The sequence below is a fragment of the Pundamilia nyererei genome, unplaced genomic scaffold (genome assembly GCF_000239375.1).
Source record: "Pundamilia nyererei isolate P.nyererei 1_Seehausen unplaced genomic scaffold, PunNye1.0 scaffold00020, whole genome shotgun sequence".
Classification (NCBI taxonomy): Eukaryota; Metazoa; Chordata; class Actinopteri; order Cichliformes; family Cichlidae; genus Pundamilia; species Pundamilia nyererei.
The window spans coordinates 1,334,442-1,351,038 of record NW_005187421.1 but is presented as its reverse complement, the minus strand read 5'-3'; the positions used below and the strand labels follow the sequence as shown (position 1 = coordinate 1,351,038).

At 37.6% G+C, this 16,597-nt stretch overlaps 3 protein-coding genes across 3 annotated transcripts in view; 2 read left to right on the top strand and 1 right to left on the bottom strand.

The window, feature by feature from the left end:
- Window positions 1-3,535: 3,535 nt before the first annotated feature.
- On the bottom strand, window positions 3,536-7,824 carry LOC102193330 (alcohol dehydrogenase class-3-like). Its single transcript, XM_005726473.1, has 10 exons — window positions 7,759-7,824; window positions 7,598-7,647; window positions 7,285-7,386; window positions 6,984-7,134; window positions 6,803-6,890; window positions 6,494-6,713; window positions 5,500-5,760; window positions 5,165-5,297; window positions 4,291-4,429; window positions 3,536-3,801 (listed from the first exon to the last, which is right to left on the bottom strand). The coding sequence occupies exons 2-10, from the start codon at window positions 7,613-7,615 to the stop codon at window positions 3,768-3,770; spliced, it is 1,146 nt and encodes a 381-aa protein (XP_005726530.1). The 5' UTR covers window positions 7,616-7,647; window positions 7,759-7,824; the 3' UTR covers window positions 3,536-3,767.
- Window positions 7,825-7,881: 57 nt separating this feature from the next.
- Window positions 7,882-11,293, top strand: gar1 (GAR1 homolog, ribonucleoprotein). The gene is made up of 7 exons (XM_005726474.1): window positions 7,882-7,947; window positions 8,246-8,479; window positions 9,935-10,089; window positions 10,193-10,252; window positions 10,331-10,457; window positions 10,650-10,757; window positions 10,864-11,293. The coding sequence occupies exons 2-7, from the start codon at window positions 8,260-8,262 to the stop codon at window positions 10,872-10,874; spliced, it is 681 nt and encodes a 226-aa protein (XP_005726531.1). The 5' UTR covers window positions 7,882-7,947; window positions 8,246-8,259; the 3' UTR covers window positions 10,875-11,293.
- Window positions 11,294-13,822: 2,529 nt separating this feature from the next.
- LOC102193053 (alcohol dehydrogenase class-3) overlaps window positions 13,823-16,597 on the top strand; it is a 6,701-nt gene continuing 3,926 nt past the window's right edge. Inside the window, exons 1-4 of the mRNA XM_005726472.2 lie at window positions 13,823-13,907; window positions 14,435-14,536; window positions 16,161-16,302; window positions 16,413-16,500. Of these exons, the coding sequence (XP_005726529.1) occupies window positions 13,890-13,907; window positions 14,435-14,536; window positions 16,161-16,302; window positions 16,413-16,500 (350 nt within the window). The 5' untranslated portion in view covers window positions 13,823-13,889. The remainder of the gene's footprint in view (window positions 13,908-14,434; window positions 14,537-16,160; window positions 16,303-16,412; window positions 16,501-16,597) is intronic.

Below are 16,597 nucleotides of genomic sequence, written 5' to 3'. Positions count from 1 at the left end.
AGTCACGGGTAAGAGCATGAACACAAATTATGATTCTCTACTTTTGCCATGGTATCTAATTAATATATAATAAAAATGTATCCTCAGAGTCTTTAATACTAGGTCATAAGAGCTATAAAAAGCTAGACTCAAACTACCCCAGAGTATGACTCCTTCCCATGCCTGTTGGTGATGTGCTGGGTGACCACTATGGGAGAGACTAAACAAAGGAGTGCCATGATAGCACCTTAGAGCTAATCTCTCAATTACTACTTTACTGCTGCTGTCAGACAAAACACAACAAAAGCTTAGACCTGTCACGCATGTATCTCTGTATGTGTGTGTTTGTGTGTCTCTTTGGTAATAGCCATGTGTGGTCTGCCTAATCCTGCTCTTTGTTGCAACTTAACTATTAAACAGTGTCACAGGTTATAAAACACAAACATATGGTCATGCATGGCTCAATAAGGGGTGCATGATGAAGTTCTTATTAGGGTTAAAGGTTTTGTATAACACCAATGCCGCTGAGAAATGTAACTATAGATTTTAATATTGTACAAGGAGCACAGAAAAATGTAATAGTCTTGTATATACTTTTGTTAGCCATGTCATATGTCTTTTGCTTTTAGAGTGCTGTTGCATGGAAAACATTACTATAACAACACTAGTATCTGAATCCATTTCAGTCACTTTATAATGCCAAATGCACTGTTATCAAGTCTTCAACACATGGCAGCCATAATTTCTAAAAATAAATGATAATACCTAGATAAAGTAGGCTTTTCACTTAAAAAACAACACACAGTGCCGTGCCAGATATGTTACTGCACAGTTCACTAATGCAGCAGAAAACCAGTTGTCCTTCCATTACACTAAGTACCACATTGTGCTGTCCTCCAGTGAATCTGAGTATATTCCACTAACACAGCAGCTAAAGCTAACCGTGTCAGTGAAAGACCGGGAATGTCACAGGCAATGCCTGGCATTAGCCGTATAATGGCCAGGATTTGCTGATAAAACAGGGGCCTCACACTGGCAGTCTTTAGTGACTTAAGTGGGCCGTTCTTCCATAGCCTTGAGGCTATACAGTATATCTACTTGGTCTCAGGTTTAGTTCTCACAGATATGGATATTGTAATTTCTTGACTGATCAATTTTAGTTTTACTTTTTTGATTTTCCAGTGACACGAAACAAGTGTGCAAGAGGTTTATGAGAACACAGTGATATCAGTATCGTATAGAACTGAAGCCCTGCAATGCTGTCGCACTGCAAAAAGAACATATAAAGACTAATGAAAAGTAGTTAACACTGAATATTTGCAACACTGCGTTTGCCACTGAAACACATCAAAATATATTGTACATAGAATGGATATAATACAGAATGATTGCTTCTGTATGTTCACTGAATACATCATCAATGTCCTTAAGAAATGAAAAAATGGAAAAGTGAAACACTTCTAGAAAATCTATTTGTCATAGATTAAAAAATCCCAACATTTTCTCAGACTTAATTGTTAGCCAGTGAAAAACAAATAAACCTGTCACTTTTCTTGTTTGATATGAATTCTCACTGTGTGACTGAAGCAGCCATAATGTGAAACGGGAACGAAAAACAGATAAAGCCAAATATAAATTAGATGTGTATTAAATTATTATAGAACATCTAGTAAAAGAATAAATATTACTAACAGTAGATACATTGCGTTGCTGTATTGTGTAACCACGTTGCTGAAACTGACCCTTTTTTTCGTCTTTAATTGTTTTAGTTTTGTTATTTATTTATTCTCCTTAATGTGGCAGAGAAAGAAAAATATTAAAAATTAAAATAAAAAAAAACTTTTTTAAAGTAATGTCTTTTACTTTTTGAATATACATAAATGTAATCATAAAAATGCATACAGCTTGATTCCAGGTAGCAGGAATGTGAAAATGATGGGGTGAAACAGCTAAACATCGGCTGCTGCTTTCAGCGAATCTCATCGAGTCAATGCCACTCCACAAGACAAATAATATTCAACCGAGTCCTTCTATTTCCATTACTAATTCTTTTGTGTTCAGAGAAACCTTTTCCATATGACATGAAATAACAAACAAAGACCAATATAGCATATTCTTTTTTAAACCCACATAGACCGTTTTCTGCCTACTATTCTTATATTCTTAGCATATATAATGTGCCATCATCCTGTCACACAGGAATATAGCTTAATAAATATGAGGAAATCCCTTGATCCCACTCTAAATGTTGTGAAAAGGCAAGGCAGCATGTTTTGATTTTTTTCCAGACATACCTTTATTTGTGCCATGGCATTTACCTCAAGTATCGTGTCTAAAAGTCTCAGGAAAGTAATGATACCAAGAGAAAAAAAATAAAAAATCAACAGAGGGGGGAAAAAACATGTAAATATCAGGGTTGGTATCTCTTATCACTATTCAACTCCATGCTTCTTCATGCTAAAAGGTTGTATCCAAGAAATATCTGCAGAAAAGCTGTACAGATGAGTGAAAAATATGACGAGATGGACAGTTAAGGCTTTTCAAATGCATACAGTGCTGAGGTTGTAATTCAGATAACATGTCCTCCCTGTGTTGGTGCACAATGCTGTGACAATTCCAGAGGTTACAAGGATCAAAAACAAAGAGGGGAAAAAAGAGGTGGGAGACTTATGGTCGTCACTTTGGATAGTTTTCCCATGGATGAGGCAGATATTTGGACACATGTCCGCAAGAAAGCCTTATAAATCTGTGAGCATGTCCAACATTTATAGATGACAGTGCCCAGTCACATAACCACCTGTCAAAACTTGTCTTCCTATTTCTTTTGATCTTCCCCTCTTATCTCCTTCTACTGCAGCATTATGTGCATTATTATGTGTTCTATTTCTCGACAACATTCTTTAATTTGAGGATTTTTTAGTAACAGAAGGTGACCTAAATTGTATAATCTGTGATTGATAGCATACAGGCAGAGGAGAAGGAAAGGAAGGAAGAATACCAATTTATTTTCCATTTTAAATAAAGATGGAAAAGTGAGGTAAGTGCCAAGGGTATTCATCTGATCTGAATGGAACTTCAATAAAACAAATTCCTTCGGCAGCTATTTCAGCTCTTCACTGGGAGGCATTCCCCAAACAACCTTTTGTCTTCTGTCCTGACAGCCCACAACTGTTATTCTAGCCCTTCTCTGTGACTCCCATTTAAATCAATATATAATATTACCCAGGACGAAATTTGGTAAGCCTGACCACATGAAGCAGATGCTTCTTCATGGTTTATGACAGATTCAGCTACTTGGTTCCTGTGTCTTTCAGAGCACCTTCTATACAAGGGTATTTAATTACAACTATTGCTGTACATTGATATCTGGATTAGAATGACCATCGTTGCGGCTTCCAAGCATGATAAAAAGAATTTGCCCTGATGTTCCTGCAGATGCTGTATATTTATAAATTACAACCAATTTACAAAAAAAAGAAGTAAACATTTTTGTGTGATGGATCATGATAAACAAAAACAATAATCTCAGAAATCCACATGAATAAATGACTCTTTGCACACTGAAAACCTGTTTTTATTGAGATGATGCCTTTAGTGGACCTAAACATCAAAGCTTTTACACGACTGCCATCTAGTGGCAGATGGTGGCATGTCATTTCCTACAAAGCCGAGCATGGAAAATATTGTAATTGTCAAACTAACACAAAAATGACAAAAACAATGCAAAATGTTATAAAAGTGACAGAATACTTCATTTTGTGAGCAGACATTAAAGGTTTATCCTTTGTTTAAGAATCTTGAAGGCTGACGACAGTGCGGATGCTAAGAAAATAAAAAGAAGAAGATGAATTAATATCGAAGTTTCAATTCCCAACAGAACCAAAACATCCATCCTACAATAGAATTGCAATGTTTATACAATTAATCAATCCAGTGGACATTACTACAAACATTATCCATTTTTTAAGCCACAAGTCACTGTTCTAGCTTAATCAATGTGAATATTTGGATGTTTTAAGGTCTCAAGGTAATCAAATACTTAATCAATAGAAATATTAAGGACACACTATACTAAATAGTATTTAAATTTTAATGTCCTGGGAAATAAGTTTCTGAAATTATTTCTAAAGATCAATCAAATTGAATCTAGTGATTTGTTTAATCAAACAGAACATGTTAGACAGACGTTAAAGATTTGAAAATACTTTTCTTACATACACAATTTTGTCCCTATATAGCAATTCAGCCCCAATATTTATGGCTAAGTAGACTTTTTCGTTGTTGTTTATGTACACATATGAAAGGTCTCACCTTTTACCACTTTTTAAAAGGTCAAAGGCCTTATTGATTTGAACCAGCGGGAGCTTCTCCGTAATAAACTCATCCAGTTTCAACTTGTGATTCATGTAGTCATCCACCAGTTTAGGCACATCCTTCACACTCTTCCACCCTTTAGAAAAAGTTAACAAGCTCAACTTGTAAACATGTTTTCATGTAATATGAATTGCATTGTTGTAAGACTGTCCTGTGGACACATTCACAGCCAATTCAGTGCACATCAGATGTGAGTTTGATGTGCTCATAGTACATGAAACATATGTAAATGTATTGTTACAAACTGTAAAAGTGATTATATAGTTTATGTAGGATATACCTAACTGTCTGTCCTCACTGAACTTCTTCTTATATACGTTTTGAACTCAGGAACCAAAAACTGATGGGTATTTTGACAGAAATGTAGACGATTCATCGATTGTTTAATTTGTTAACTGAGCACAACTCAAGACTTTTTACAGATTCTATTTTTTTGGAGTTATTCTTTGGGTTATTAAACTGTACTTCAATAATATTTAGGTTCAGGAATGTTGATCAGAGAAAATAAGCAATGATTGTTTTTAATGCTTTACCTAAAAAAATTACAAAATAAAATTCTAATGCCAAAGCATTTGTAATATAATTTTTAACACATTTTAAATATTAATAATCCAATAGTAAGGTTTTTTACTCCAATATAACATCCGATTTTGCACTGAAGGGCAACATTAGGGACAGTTTTTCAGGATGATACACTCAATTTTATGTTCATCTCTCAATTCCGCAATTACACCAGTTACCATAAACCTGTTGATGCGTTATGAAATGCTGTTAAATAATCTAATATGTATGGTAATTTTTTTTACTTCACCTCCAAAATAAGTGCCCTTTAGGGTACGTCCCATGAGAAGCTTTTCAACTGAAATGCTCATTACTTCTGTCTCTGTCCATCCAGCAATGATGCAAGTACCCCAGGCATCTCTTGTGGACTCAAATGCAGCATTCTAGGGTGACAGAAGCAGTTGCTTAGCTAATTATCATTTTGTATTTGTATCATTATATAACTGTTTCACTTGTGTCACTTTTTGCAAAAGAGATCAAATCTAGGTTAACAAGGAAGACATTGTACAGTGTATTCCAATTATAGTCACAAGACTTAATTTGCATTGACACAATTGCATGCCAAATTTCAAATGAGGCACCCACCATGATAGCTGGACTTCCAACACACTCTAGCGCATAGTCCACACCTCCACCCGTCTTCTCCACCACAACCTCTTGGATAGGCTTGCTGTAATCTCTTGGGTTTATACAGTCTGTCGCTCCAAACTGTCGGGCTTTCTCAAACTTGTCAGGGTTGATGTCAACCCCGATGATCCTTCTCGCCATGGCAACCTTGCAACCCATGACGGCAGCCAGCCCGACAGCTCCAAGCCCAAAAACGGCACACGAGGAATCTTTTTCAACCTGAACGCACAAAAGTTGGAAGCCAGTCAACTAACAATTCTTAAAGATCATTTCAGCATTTTCACAGATAGTTTTTACAGTAAATATAACATTTAGAGTACATTCCTTTAAACGCATACATGAGATATTATCAGGTCTGTGAATCTTGATTAAAATTATGTCTAAATAAATAACGCATGCAAGGATTTCCACTCATTTTTAGTTGGTTTCTTTTTAGTAAATGAGTACAAAAGTGTCCTGATTTTGTCATTTTATTTATGTTAATGTGTGTGGACCTACTTTTGGCTGCTCCCTTATTCACAAAGGGTCACCTCATTGACTTTGGCAATTTTTAAAGCAGATTTCTTTCCACATGCAGCCAAAACAGGAACATGTATTTCACATGTTATACAAATGTGTAAACAATTGCACTATGGGACTACTTTGCATTATTTGAATTTGTATAAAGTAACAAATTAAAGTAGTTGACATGTACACCTTATCCTGAAAACTTAGAGGCACTCATGCCATTCCTGCCATCTAGTGTTGATATTAAATGACTACAGTCTTGCAGCATATTGTAAGACAGAAAACTTCCAAATACAAATATCACTAATTTTTCCTTTTTTTTGGTTAAAATATGCTTGGCTGTTTATATATTGTCATGTTTATCAATATATCTTTTCAAATTTGTTGCTTCGTCACATCTGTTCTAAGAGTATTAGTTTGAACCTTTAGAGTTCAGTTTTCTAACCTTGCCTGCATTAATAGCAGCTCCATAACCCGTGGAGACACCACATCCAAGCAGACAGACTTTGTCTAGCGGTGCATCGCTTCTTATCTTTGCAACCGAGGTGTCGGGGACCACAGTGTATTGAGAGAAAGAACTGACTCCAAGGAACTGGTAAACCTGCTGTCCCTTGCAAGATATCCTGCTAGTCCCATCAGCCAAAACTCCAGCTTGCATATTTGTCCTAAAAACCACAAAGAACAGTATTTACGTGAACACATTTTAAGTAATAGAGTAAACGTGGTTGTCTCAAAAATGGGGAAATAAAATCACCAGTTTTTCTTGCAATGATTTGTTTTTGGACTTAGACAGCGTTCACATTCCCCACAGTATGGCAGAAAAAGAGGAATAACTTTGTCCCCTGCGAAAACAACAAAACAATTATGTAAGTCTGAGAAGAAAAAAAAAAGAGAAATAAGACAAATGTCATCTGACTGGTTGTGGCGCACTTTACCCGGGGAGAATCTGGTGACTTCTGGGCCAGTGCTCTCCACTATGCCAGCTGCCTCGTGACCAAGTACTAAAGGGAATGGTCTGAATTTCATCCCTTTTCCAGTCTCAAACAGGTATTCCCAGTCTGTGTGGCACACACCTGTGGCAACAACCTGTACAAACCAAATGATGTGCCAGATGATGTGACAGTTTCAGGAAGTGGAAGTGTCTGTGGTTAACAGTCACACTAACAGGAAATAAGATTAATCATATGCAAATCATATGTATTGTCATATTGCTGACAAATTTGAGCTGTGCCCAACCTTAATTCGGACTTCATGAGCTTTAGGTGGTGCCACCTCCACTTCTTCAATACAAAGAGGCTTCCCGGGCTCCCACGCAACAGCTGCCTTGCATGTGATCACCTAAAGGGGAAAAAAACCCAAAACAAAACAAACAAGTTTGCAAGGATGAGTGACGGTGTTTGGGCGCTGTTACAGATGGAAACAAACAACGAACACTCTCCATGACAGAAAACTTTCGAATGAAAAGCAGAACCCCCAAAAGCAACAGTAGCTGTTTATAAGACAAATAGTAAAAAAGAAAAAAAAAGCTTAAAAACAACTTTTTTCTTACCTTTCCAACTGTTGTCATTGTTGACAGATGCTGTCTTCATATAAAACAGCCTGTATTTAAACAAAATAATTTAAATAAAGGAATAATTAAATCTTCACTTATCACCAAAACAGCTGCGAGTTACATTATATCAACATTTGAGTGGGTAAGGTTGAACTGACCGAGTCAAACAGCAGACAAGTTGCACCCTCTTCTAATTCTAGTTTTTCTTCAATGGTTTAGCTCTGTCAACGCATTTACGACACTTTCCGAGACTGCCCGGTGCCTTTACGGCACGTTACGGTCACACGTGTTGTAGTCGCATGGAATTTCGGCAGGGCGGTCTGAAGTCTAGCCACTCGGTCAAATTTGTGAGTAATTTTCTTTGTCTGTGCAAAAACAGTGTTGCGCACTTTTTCGATGTGTATGTTTCTAAACGACTACGTATCGTGTTGGTTTATGTTAGAAAAAACAGATGAATTTTAATACTTTGAATGACTGAGTAATGCTAACGTGAGCTAACGACTTCAGCTAGCATAAGAAAGAGCTTCCAAGTCGGCATAGTTTGCCTGAATCATGGGCAGGCTAATTCATTCATAAGTGTTTAGCTTCAAGCATGAAATCACGTGAGCTGTGTCGTCTTTGTGTTTTCGTTATTTCTTATTACAGAGCATTTGAGGAAAATGTCGTTCAGAGGAGGAGGAGGACGAGGTGGTGGAGGATTTGGACGAGGTGGAGGAGGATACGGTGGAGGCAGAGGTGGTGGAGGATTTGGACGAGGTGGAGGAGGATACGGTGGAGGCGGATACGGTGGAGGCAGAGGTGGTGGAGGATTTGGACGGGGTGGTGGAAGAGGGGGTTTCAACAGACAGCAAGACTATGGACCTCCTGAATATGTTGTTGGTAAGCCCAGTTCTAACAAAACGCTAAACCGAGTGCTTCTTTATACACATGTGAAGCTAAACTTCTATGTTTGGTGAAAAGTCACCAGGAACTAGTCTGTGCAGTCACAAAAACAAACAAAAATAACAGGCAGGCATGCAGATGTCCACACACACCATCTTGCTTGAATCTATGTAAAGCCCATGTAACATATGTAAGATGACATTATCAAGCCAGCATTTACTGTGTTAATTACTTTGTGGTAGAGTCCTGGCAGTTTACATGCGGTGCCAGTCACGATAGAAACAAACAAAATACCAGAAAGTTTTTTTCCCCCTTCTGGGTTGCCTCTGTCATTTTTATAATTGTTCCTCTAGTTTTTCCACATCTTTGTACATTACCCTAGTGTCCATTCCAATAGTTTTGGCAATCTCCCTCTAGGAATTTGCTGCCAATTGTGAGTCTGTATTATGGTTTCTATTCCTTTAACAGATCCTTACATTGTTATTCTGTCATTGACAAATTCTAGCACTGCATCAAAAAAGTAGCCAGAAATGCATAGGAGAAATCAAAGGTATTCAACAGGCCAATCACGGTTGTAGTGGGCAGTGTTGATGTGACATGTAATTAAGTTTCTGGGGAGGTGGATGTCAGTTTATGAGGGTAGGTTGCATTATAGGGTTTCTCAGTGTCTGCGGCTATGTACATTGCCCACTGAAGCATACATTTCCAGTCAGTGTTAGCAGGCAACTCTAAAACAACGGTGGACCTTTGGGTGTGTGTGAATGGTGAACTTCAGTAGATATTCTATGTGACGAGAGTATGAAATTAATACACCGTGTGTCACCTACATGAGGCATTCAAGATCCAGTTCATGTTAATTAACTTTAACTACATGTTTCCAAGTTGTCCCAAAAACACCAGAAAACCAAAAAGATGTTATATAATATTAGTAATAGTAGTGGTGATAGTAGTAGTAACAATAGTAATAATAATATGAGCAATATGTAAGTGTTTAAATGCAAACTGCATTACAGACAATCTTTTATATATTTAATGATCATCCCACAAAATGTGAATATGACATGCTGTACCAGGAGTTAGGGTGCCATGGAATATATTTTTAAGTCCACATTGTGATATTGTTAAAGATGTATCTGTGTTTCTACTCATTGGGCTGTTCAAAAACAGATTTTTTTCCAACTTATTTGAACTTTGTTTTTATATGTTTATATTCTAGTGCCTCAAAGTCTCTGTTTTAGCATATATTCTGGGTCACTTCCTTTAACCCCCATTTATTCCCTCGGCCTCCAAAGAATTTCAGACTTACAGAAACCTTGTGCTGGATGCTCATAAAGTGAACTGCAGAGCAGTCAAGCATATGCTGACGTATTATAACCAGACAGAAATTTAAATTGGTTGTCAGTCATGGCATTGCACGTCTTAAACTTTAACTGTGTTTCATTGTCTTCACAGCAGTGGGAGAGTTCATGCATCCATGTGAAGATGACATTGTCTGCAAGTGCACAACAGAGGAAAACAAGGTTCCCTATTTCAATGCCCCAGTGTACTTGGAAAACAAGGAGCAGATTGGAAAAGTGGATGAGATATTTGGCCAACTCAGAGACTTTGTATCCTTTCTATTGTCTTTGTTTTTCTCTAAACCTTTGATTGAGTAGGGGATCTGTTTGACATTGTCAGTGTTCTTGTTGCTTCCTTAACCCACCTTTGCAGTATTTCTCAGTAAAACTTTCTGAAAATATGAAGGCATCTTCATTCAAGAAACTACAAAAGGTACCAAAAATGTCTCACTAAACTTTTCTAGTGACTAATTTAATATCTTAGATTTCTAACCAAAATGTTGTCTTTTAGTTTTATATAGATCCGATGAAGCTACTACCACTGCAGAGATTCCTCCCGAGGCCACCAGGAGAAAAGGGGCCTCCAAGAGGAGGCAGAGGTGGGGGTAGAGGTGGAGGAAGGGGTGGTGGTCGTGGAGGTAAGATGGCATTCTCATTTTAATTGAATCTTCTGGCTACGTGTTTAGAATATATAACAAAACAGACATTTTTGTTTTTCTTTAGGAATTCTGCTCAGTTTTTGCTCAGTATTTACTTTTGTAGATTGAAAATGGAAAAAGCCTAATGCATGCAAGAGTAGTTTGATTAATTTTACTTTCTTTTTGTCTCAGGTGGTTTTCGAGGAGGCAGAGGTGGAGGTGGCCGTGGTGGAGGAGGAGGCCGTGGTGGAGGAGGCTTCAGAGGAAGAGGAGGTGGCGGTGGTGGACGTGGATTCAGAGGTTGGCAGGTTTTCTATCGTCTTACAATGTTTTGGTTATTTTCCCTGATGTGACACATGGTTTGTTTATTATGTCTGAACTTTGTTGATCTTTTGTTTTCTTATAGGTGGGAGATGATCTGATTCTGATGGTTCATTGTGACCATCACATCCTTATGGTCACTCTCGCAGCTAAAAGGTTATGATCTGTGTCAGATCCTGGCCTGTTGGACTCATATGAAGATTGTCTCTATTTGTAGAGTTGATTTTCCTGTTCTATTTTAATTTTTTTTTTTTTTTACCAGTTTTAGAAGATTGCTGGATCTTCAAGATTTGTATTTAAAATGTTTTCTTGTAGCTGGAACCTTTTTGAGTCATTTGTTGGGATTATTGTATATTTGTGAGAAGAATGACAGGCGTTCGAACGTATTCACAAACCTCCATGTCCAAATGTCTTCATGTGCAGGATGTCAGACGTGTTTTCAGCTAAAAACATTGGTAGTTTGTAATATAAAGAGTTACCATTGCAATCAAATGCCTCCATTAAAAAAATGTGCTTTGTAATTGTGTGGCTGTTTCTTTATCATTCAGCAGTTTTATCCACATAGAAATTAAAAGAAAAGAAAGAAGAAAAAAAACAGGCACAACTATGTTTTTACTTACTTTGGGCATCTCCTTGCTTATAAGTCACCTAAAAATATGCTCTATTTAACTCAAGTTACAAACCAGTGGAGGTTATGTTTCAAAACCCCTTTAAAACGAGGCCGAGAGAATCCTTGTGCTCATACTGGGTTCCTTGTAATGGCAAGAAGACGTATCTCTTGTCCTGCATGAGTAGGACTGGATGACTTGGGGACAGTTTTGTCAGTGTTCTTTTTATAAGACTGAAGTGGGAAACTCAAAAGAGGAAGTGATCGATATCATGTTCTTCTTTTGACTTGTTTTGAATGCACTGAGTGACAAAAACAAACGTGTCTTATTCATTGATGTGTTATGGGCTTAGTCTGTGCTTTCTGTTTGGCATGCTTTTAAAAAGAAAAAATATACTTAAAACGATGCAGGTGACGGTTTCAGGAGATCGAGGCTGAACCATCTGGCTTGTCCATACTTGCGCAGCACATTGAGGTAGTGCACTTTTATAAATATCTGCGTGTCCCACTGGATGAGAAGTTCTACTGGTCACTGAACACTGATGCTCTCTACACGAAGGCGCAGAGCCAGCTCTTCTTCCTGTGGAGGCTGAGGTTCTCTGGTGTGTGTGTGTTGAGATTATCACAGTGGTGGCCAGTGCTCTCTCTTATGCTACTGTGTACAGACAAAACAAGTGGCTGGACCAGCTGGTGGGCAAGCCAACTGTGCTTGGCAGGAGGCTGGACACTTAAGACTGTGGTTGTGAGGGATACATTGAACAAAATGAAAGCTATAATGGACAACAGCAGACACCCGCTCCACAGCCTCCTGACTGGGCAGAGGAGCAGCAGTGGCATACAGCTCCTCTCACTGCTGCAGATCTGAGCGGTTCAGGAGGCCCTTTGTCCTCACTGCTAGTTTAACTGGCAGTTTTTTTTAACTGGTGAAAGAAGTTTTCCTAGTTGTTTTTTTTTTCCCCACACTGTAGTAGGATTCTTCTTTCCTTCTGATTTTTGCAGGTAAAAAAATCAATAACTGAAACTCACATTTTTATATCTTTCTTATATGAGTCTGGCATGTTACAAAAACCAACTCAGCTTGTTCAGTGTGAATCTTGTTTCCTGTATCTGGGCACAGTGTGTTGATCTATGTCTCAGACTAAACCCTGTGAGTTTTTCAGTGTAACAGAGTAACAGCTGGAAAGCATTCAATCAACCCTGGGTTCTGGATGAATCAAACCTAAACAACCGAGCCTAAAAAAGGACTAAAAGCAATTCTAATAAATAATTATTATTTTTTTTAAAGGTGCAAAATGAATAATAAAGGTGCTAAATTGAAAACGACACCAATGAAGTAATTATTCATATAGTGCAGAATCAAATGGTTTGTGACTCTGACTTTTAGATTTATAATGAGGCTTAAAAGCAGATTTGGAAGAGTGTGCTGTACTTTGAAACAAGCTTCAACATATCAAAGATATAATTTCCTTATCTAGCTTTTTTTTTTTTTTTTTTTAATCCTAACATCATCAACATTATTTACATGAAGGAGGTGCTGCTGGCAGTATCTCACCAATCAGAAACAAGGACCAGACTACTGGAAGTAGAGTGACTGATTTTAAAAAGGAAACTCTGATATTAGGAAAATATGACGAGGTTAAACACAGAATACAGCCTGAAAACACCAGAGTGTGTACGGTATGTGAGGAAATGTCAAACGTTGTGTATTTAGAGCCTGGTAGGGAGGTCCGCTGTGTAAGGTTGGCATTTAGGCATTATATATGTATATTTTTTTAATATTTGTATGACAGGTCTATCATAAGTGAATTTGATAGCTTATAATTGTTATTCCAAATTAAATTTTAGATGCGTGTGAAACAGTATTTCAGCTGCATGCCTGGTGCTGCTTAACTGCCATAAGTGAGTGAAAATGAAATATAAAAACGGAATTCAAAACACAAATTGCATTGTAATCCTGCTCACTCTTTAGAGACACCTGAAGCATGTTTGGTCAAGAACATCATTTATTATTGATGTTGACTGGCACCGTTAACAATTGTCTAGTTTAACACGAAGTACTAAGATGTTCAAGTTCAGGGTTAGTACTTATTCCAACTGTACAAATATATCAGTAACTTTTTAAAGATAAACATAACATATTCTCCAGCATCCAAAAAGCAAAAGTCCCCACTGTCAATGATGACATTCAGCAATGACTGAAGCTATTTCTGAAAAGTGTTTAAAAAATAAAAGATTGCAGCCTACATGTTTTCATTTATTAATTTGTTTTATTCACAAGAATTTTTTTAAATATATATTTTTTAATTATTATCATTAGTAGTAACATAAGTAGTACCAGCAGCATGCAACTATTTGAAATTCTTAAGCGCCCTTTTTTCGCCTATTTTCTTCATTGCTCCCAAATGCGTCATGCGTACACTAGGCGTTCTCGTATCTGATTGGTCCGAAGGTTAACTCCTTTACGGCTGCTCAGTGGCCCGTCTTCTTCTCTAGAAACAACGAGCATGGAGACAGCTGGTGAAGTGAGTACTGTTCACAAAGACTGTGTAAGAAATATATGAAAAAACAAACCAAGTTTCCGTTTGTGCATTAGTCGTAAAGTTGCCTTAAAGTTCAAGTTTATTGTAAACCTGGCAAGTTCTGTAAGCTAGCATGCACGCATTAATTTGCTCTGAATGAAGTACAAAGAATCACTGTTCGATTACTTAACAGGGATCTTTGGTGGGTCAGCGGCAAATGGTTTTTTGCAAGTAGCTGCAGCACTTAAAAGCCATAGTGATAATAGTGATGGCACGGTTTAAAAAGCATCAAGACTGACGGCGCTATTGGGGGTTATGTAGGCTGAATACTAGTAAAGCAAACATTATCAGGAAGAATCTTAGAGATGCATAATCTTTGACAGAGTGCAAAGGCTAACTACGCTGGGTGCAACTAGCTCGATCTGCCACAGGGACTGTAAAGCTGGAGCCAACCCACAGCTGCAGCTACTCACTTGACTTGGAAAAGCATGCACATGTAGACATGGAAAAATACTGTCCTTTGCCTTCAGGTAATCAAGTGCAAGGCAGCTGTTGCCTGGGAGCCAGGGAAACCTCTTTCTATTGAAGAGGTGGAGGTAGCCCCACCTAAGGCCCATGAAGTTCGCATTAAGGTAACTCAGCTCATCAGACTCGTTCATAAATCTAAAGCCTGACTTGACTGCAACTGAATAAAAACACAAAACAAAACTGTTCATTTTAGATTCATTCAGTATTTGTGTATTCTTTTAAGATATGTTGCTATAGTCATGTGATAAATAGCTTTCATAGGACTCTAGGCAATCATTTGAAAAACTACCTTTACTATTCCCATAGGAATTAAGAGGGTAAGTAGCAGCCGGGTGCTGCTAATCAAATGCACTTAATTAAAGGATCATCAGCAAGTGTAGCTTCCTCTATTAAAGCAGATTTTTTTTGGCAGTTTGATTGTCTGAAGTATTTATACAGTGCTAGAAGTTTCACAGGAGTGAATGCCCCAGCAAATTCACCCCAAGGTCAGGCTACATCTCAGGCTCTACAGGCCTCAGCGTGTTAAAGATGAAAGCTGATGAAGGTACAAAAGAAGCTGGACAACTGTTGTTGTGATTTGGCGCTGTATAAATAAAATTGAAATATGAAAGTAGACTTGTCACCTCATTACTGAAAAACCTTTGACAGGATGGAGAACATTTAAAAATTACTGCCAAAACTTTTAAAATTAACGGGCATTTCTTTAAATAAAATAAAATAAAGATGAGAACAATACTAGTCCTTGTAAGTGTATTCACCTACATCTATAATTATTTCCTGTGCTCCTGGTTACCATGTTTTTGCTGTTGATCAAATAGAGGTAGGCTTCCACTGTTTCAGGGTAGTTGCTGACAGACTTCTCTCAGCTTCATTCTGAGACTTAAAAAAAAAAATATAGCATTAACACTGCCTATTAACATTACCAATGGGCAGGACTGACATTTGCTGCCTAACTCCCACATTAACCATATCATTTTATAAGCTGCTACCTGAATAATAACAGGCTGCTAATGTGGCTATCGGGTAATAGCCAATTGTAAAATGGCCATTATTAAATATATTAAATTTATATTCATATTTCAATGCCGTTTAAAAAGGAGCCTCAAAAATTCCTCATAAAGACCTGGGTGTTTGGCTTTAAGAAACCTTAAGTATCTGAGTATCAGTTTCTTTTGGAGAAAGCCTCTTCTCCCTACAAGGAACATAGCAGAACAGCTTATGTTAGCAAATTTGTATCTGAATGAAGCACAAGATGTCTGGAACAATTTCCTTTTGAAGAGGTGATAACAGAGTGAAGATGTTAGGTCACAATGCACAACACCTCGTACCAGCTGTCAAACATGGTAGTGGGGTGATCATTTGGACATGGCTTTTCAGAATGGGTGGAAAGAAAAGAATGAAGCTGTTGCAATCATTGAAAGTCCAGACCGCATCCTTAAGAGAGCTTAAGAGCTGTGCATAAACAAGGAAGAGTCCTATGAAAGTGTTATTTGATAAGCAGAAAAATAAACACTTTGTTTTTGCTCTTTATTCTTTCAATCCCATCAACCCCAGGCTTTTGCTTTTAAGGTTTGAAACCACATGTTAAATTAGTCAGTGTTTTTTTTTTTTTCATAAATAAGGTTTAAGTTCAATTCAACATAATGTTTTAAATGTAGTACTAATATTATACTCTTCCATCCAGCAGCCATGCCTGACGTGAACTTTAAGTGACACTGTGTCTTTCAGATCTTTGCTACAGGCGTGTGTCATACAGATGCCTACACGCTGAGTGGCAGTGACCCTGAGGGGCTTTTCCCTGTCATCTTGGGACACGAGGGTGCTGGAACAGTTGAAAGTGTTGGCGAAGGTGTTACCAAGTTCAAGCCAGGTAAACAACTGCCAAACAAAACATTAAAACTTTAATATTTTACTTCTTGGTATACTTAGGAATAAATATTTGTTGCATGTGGGTTGTTTTTGTCTTGTTCTTTTTCTAAGGTGATACTGTCATCCCGTTGTATGTGCCTCAGTGTGGTGAATGCAAATTCTGCAAAAACCCCAAGACTAACCTTTGCCAGAAAATTAGGTAATGTATGAAGGCCTATTTACTAGGGGTGCAACGATATTCGTATCGATATTGAACCGTTCGATACAGTGCTTTCGGTTCGGTACGCATATGTATC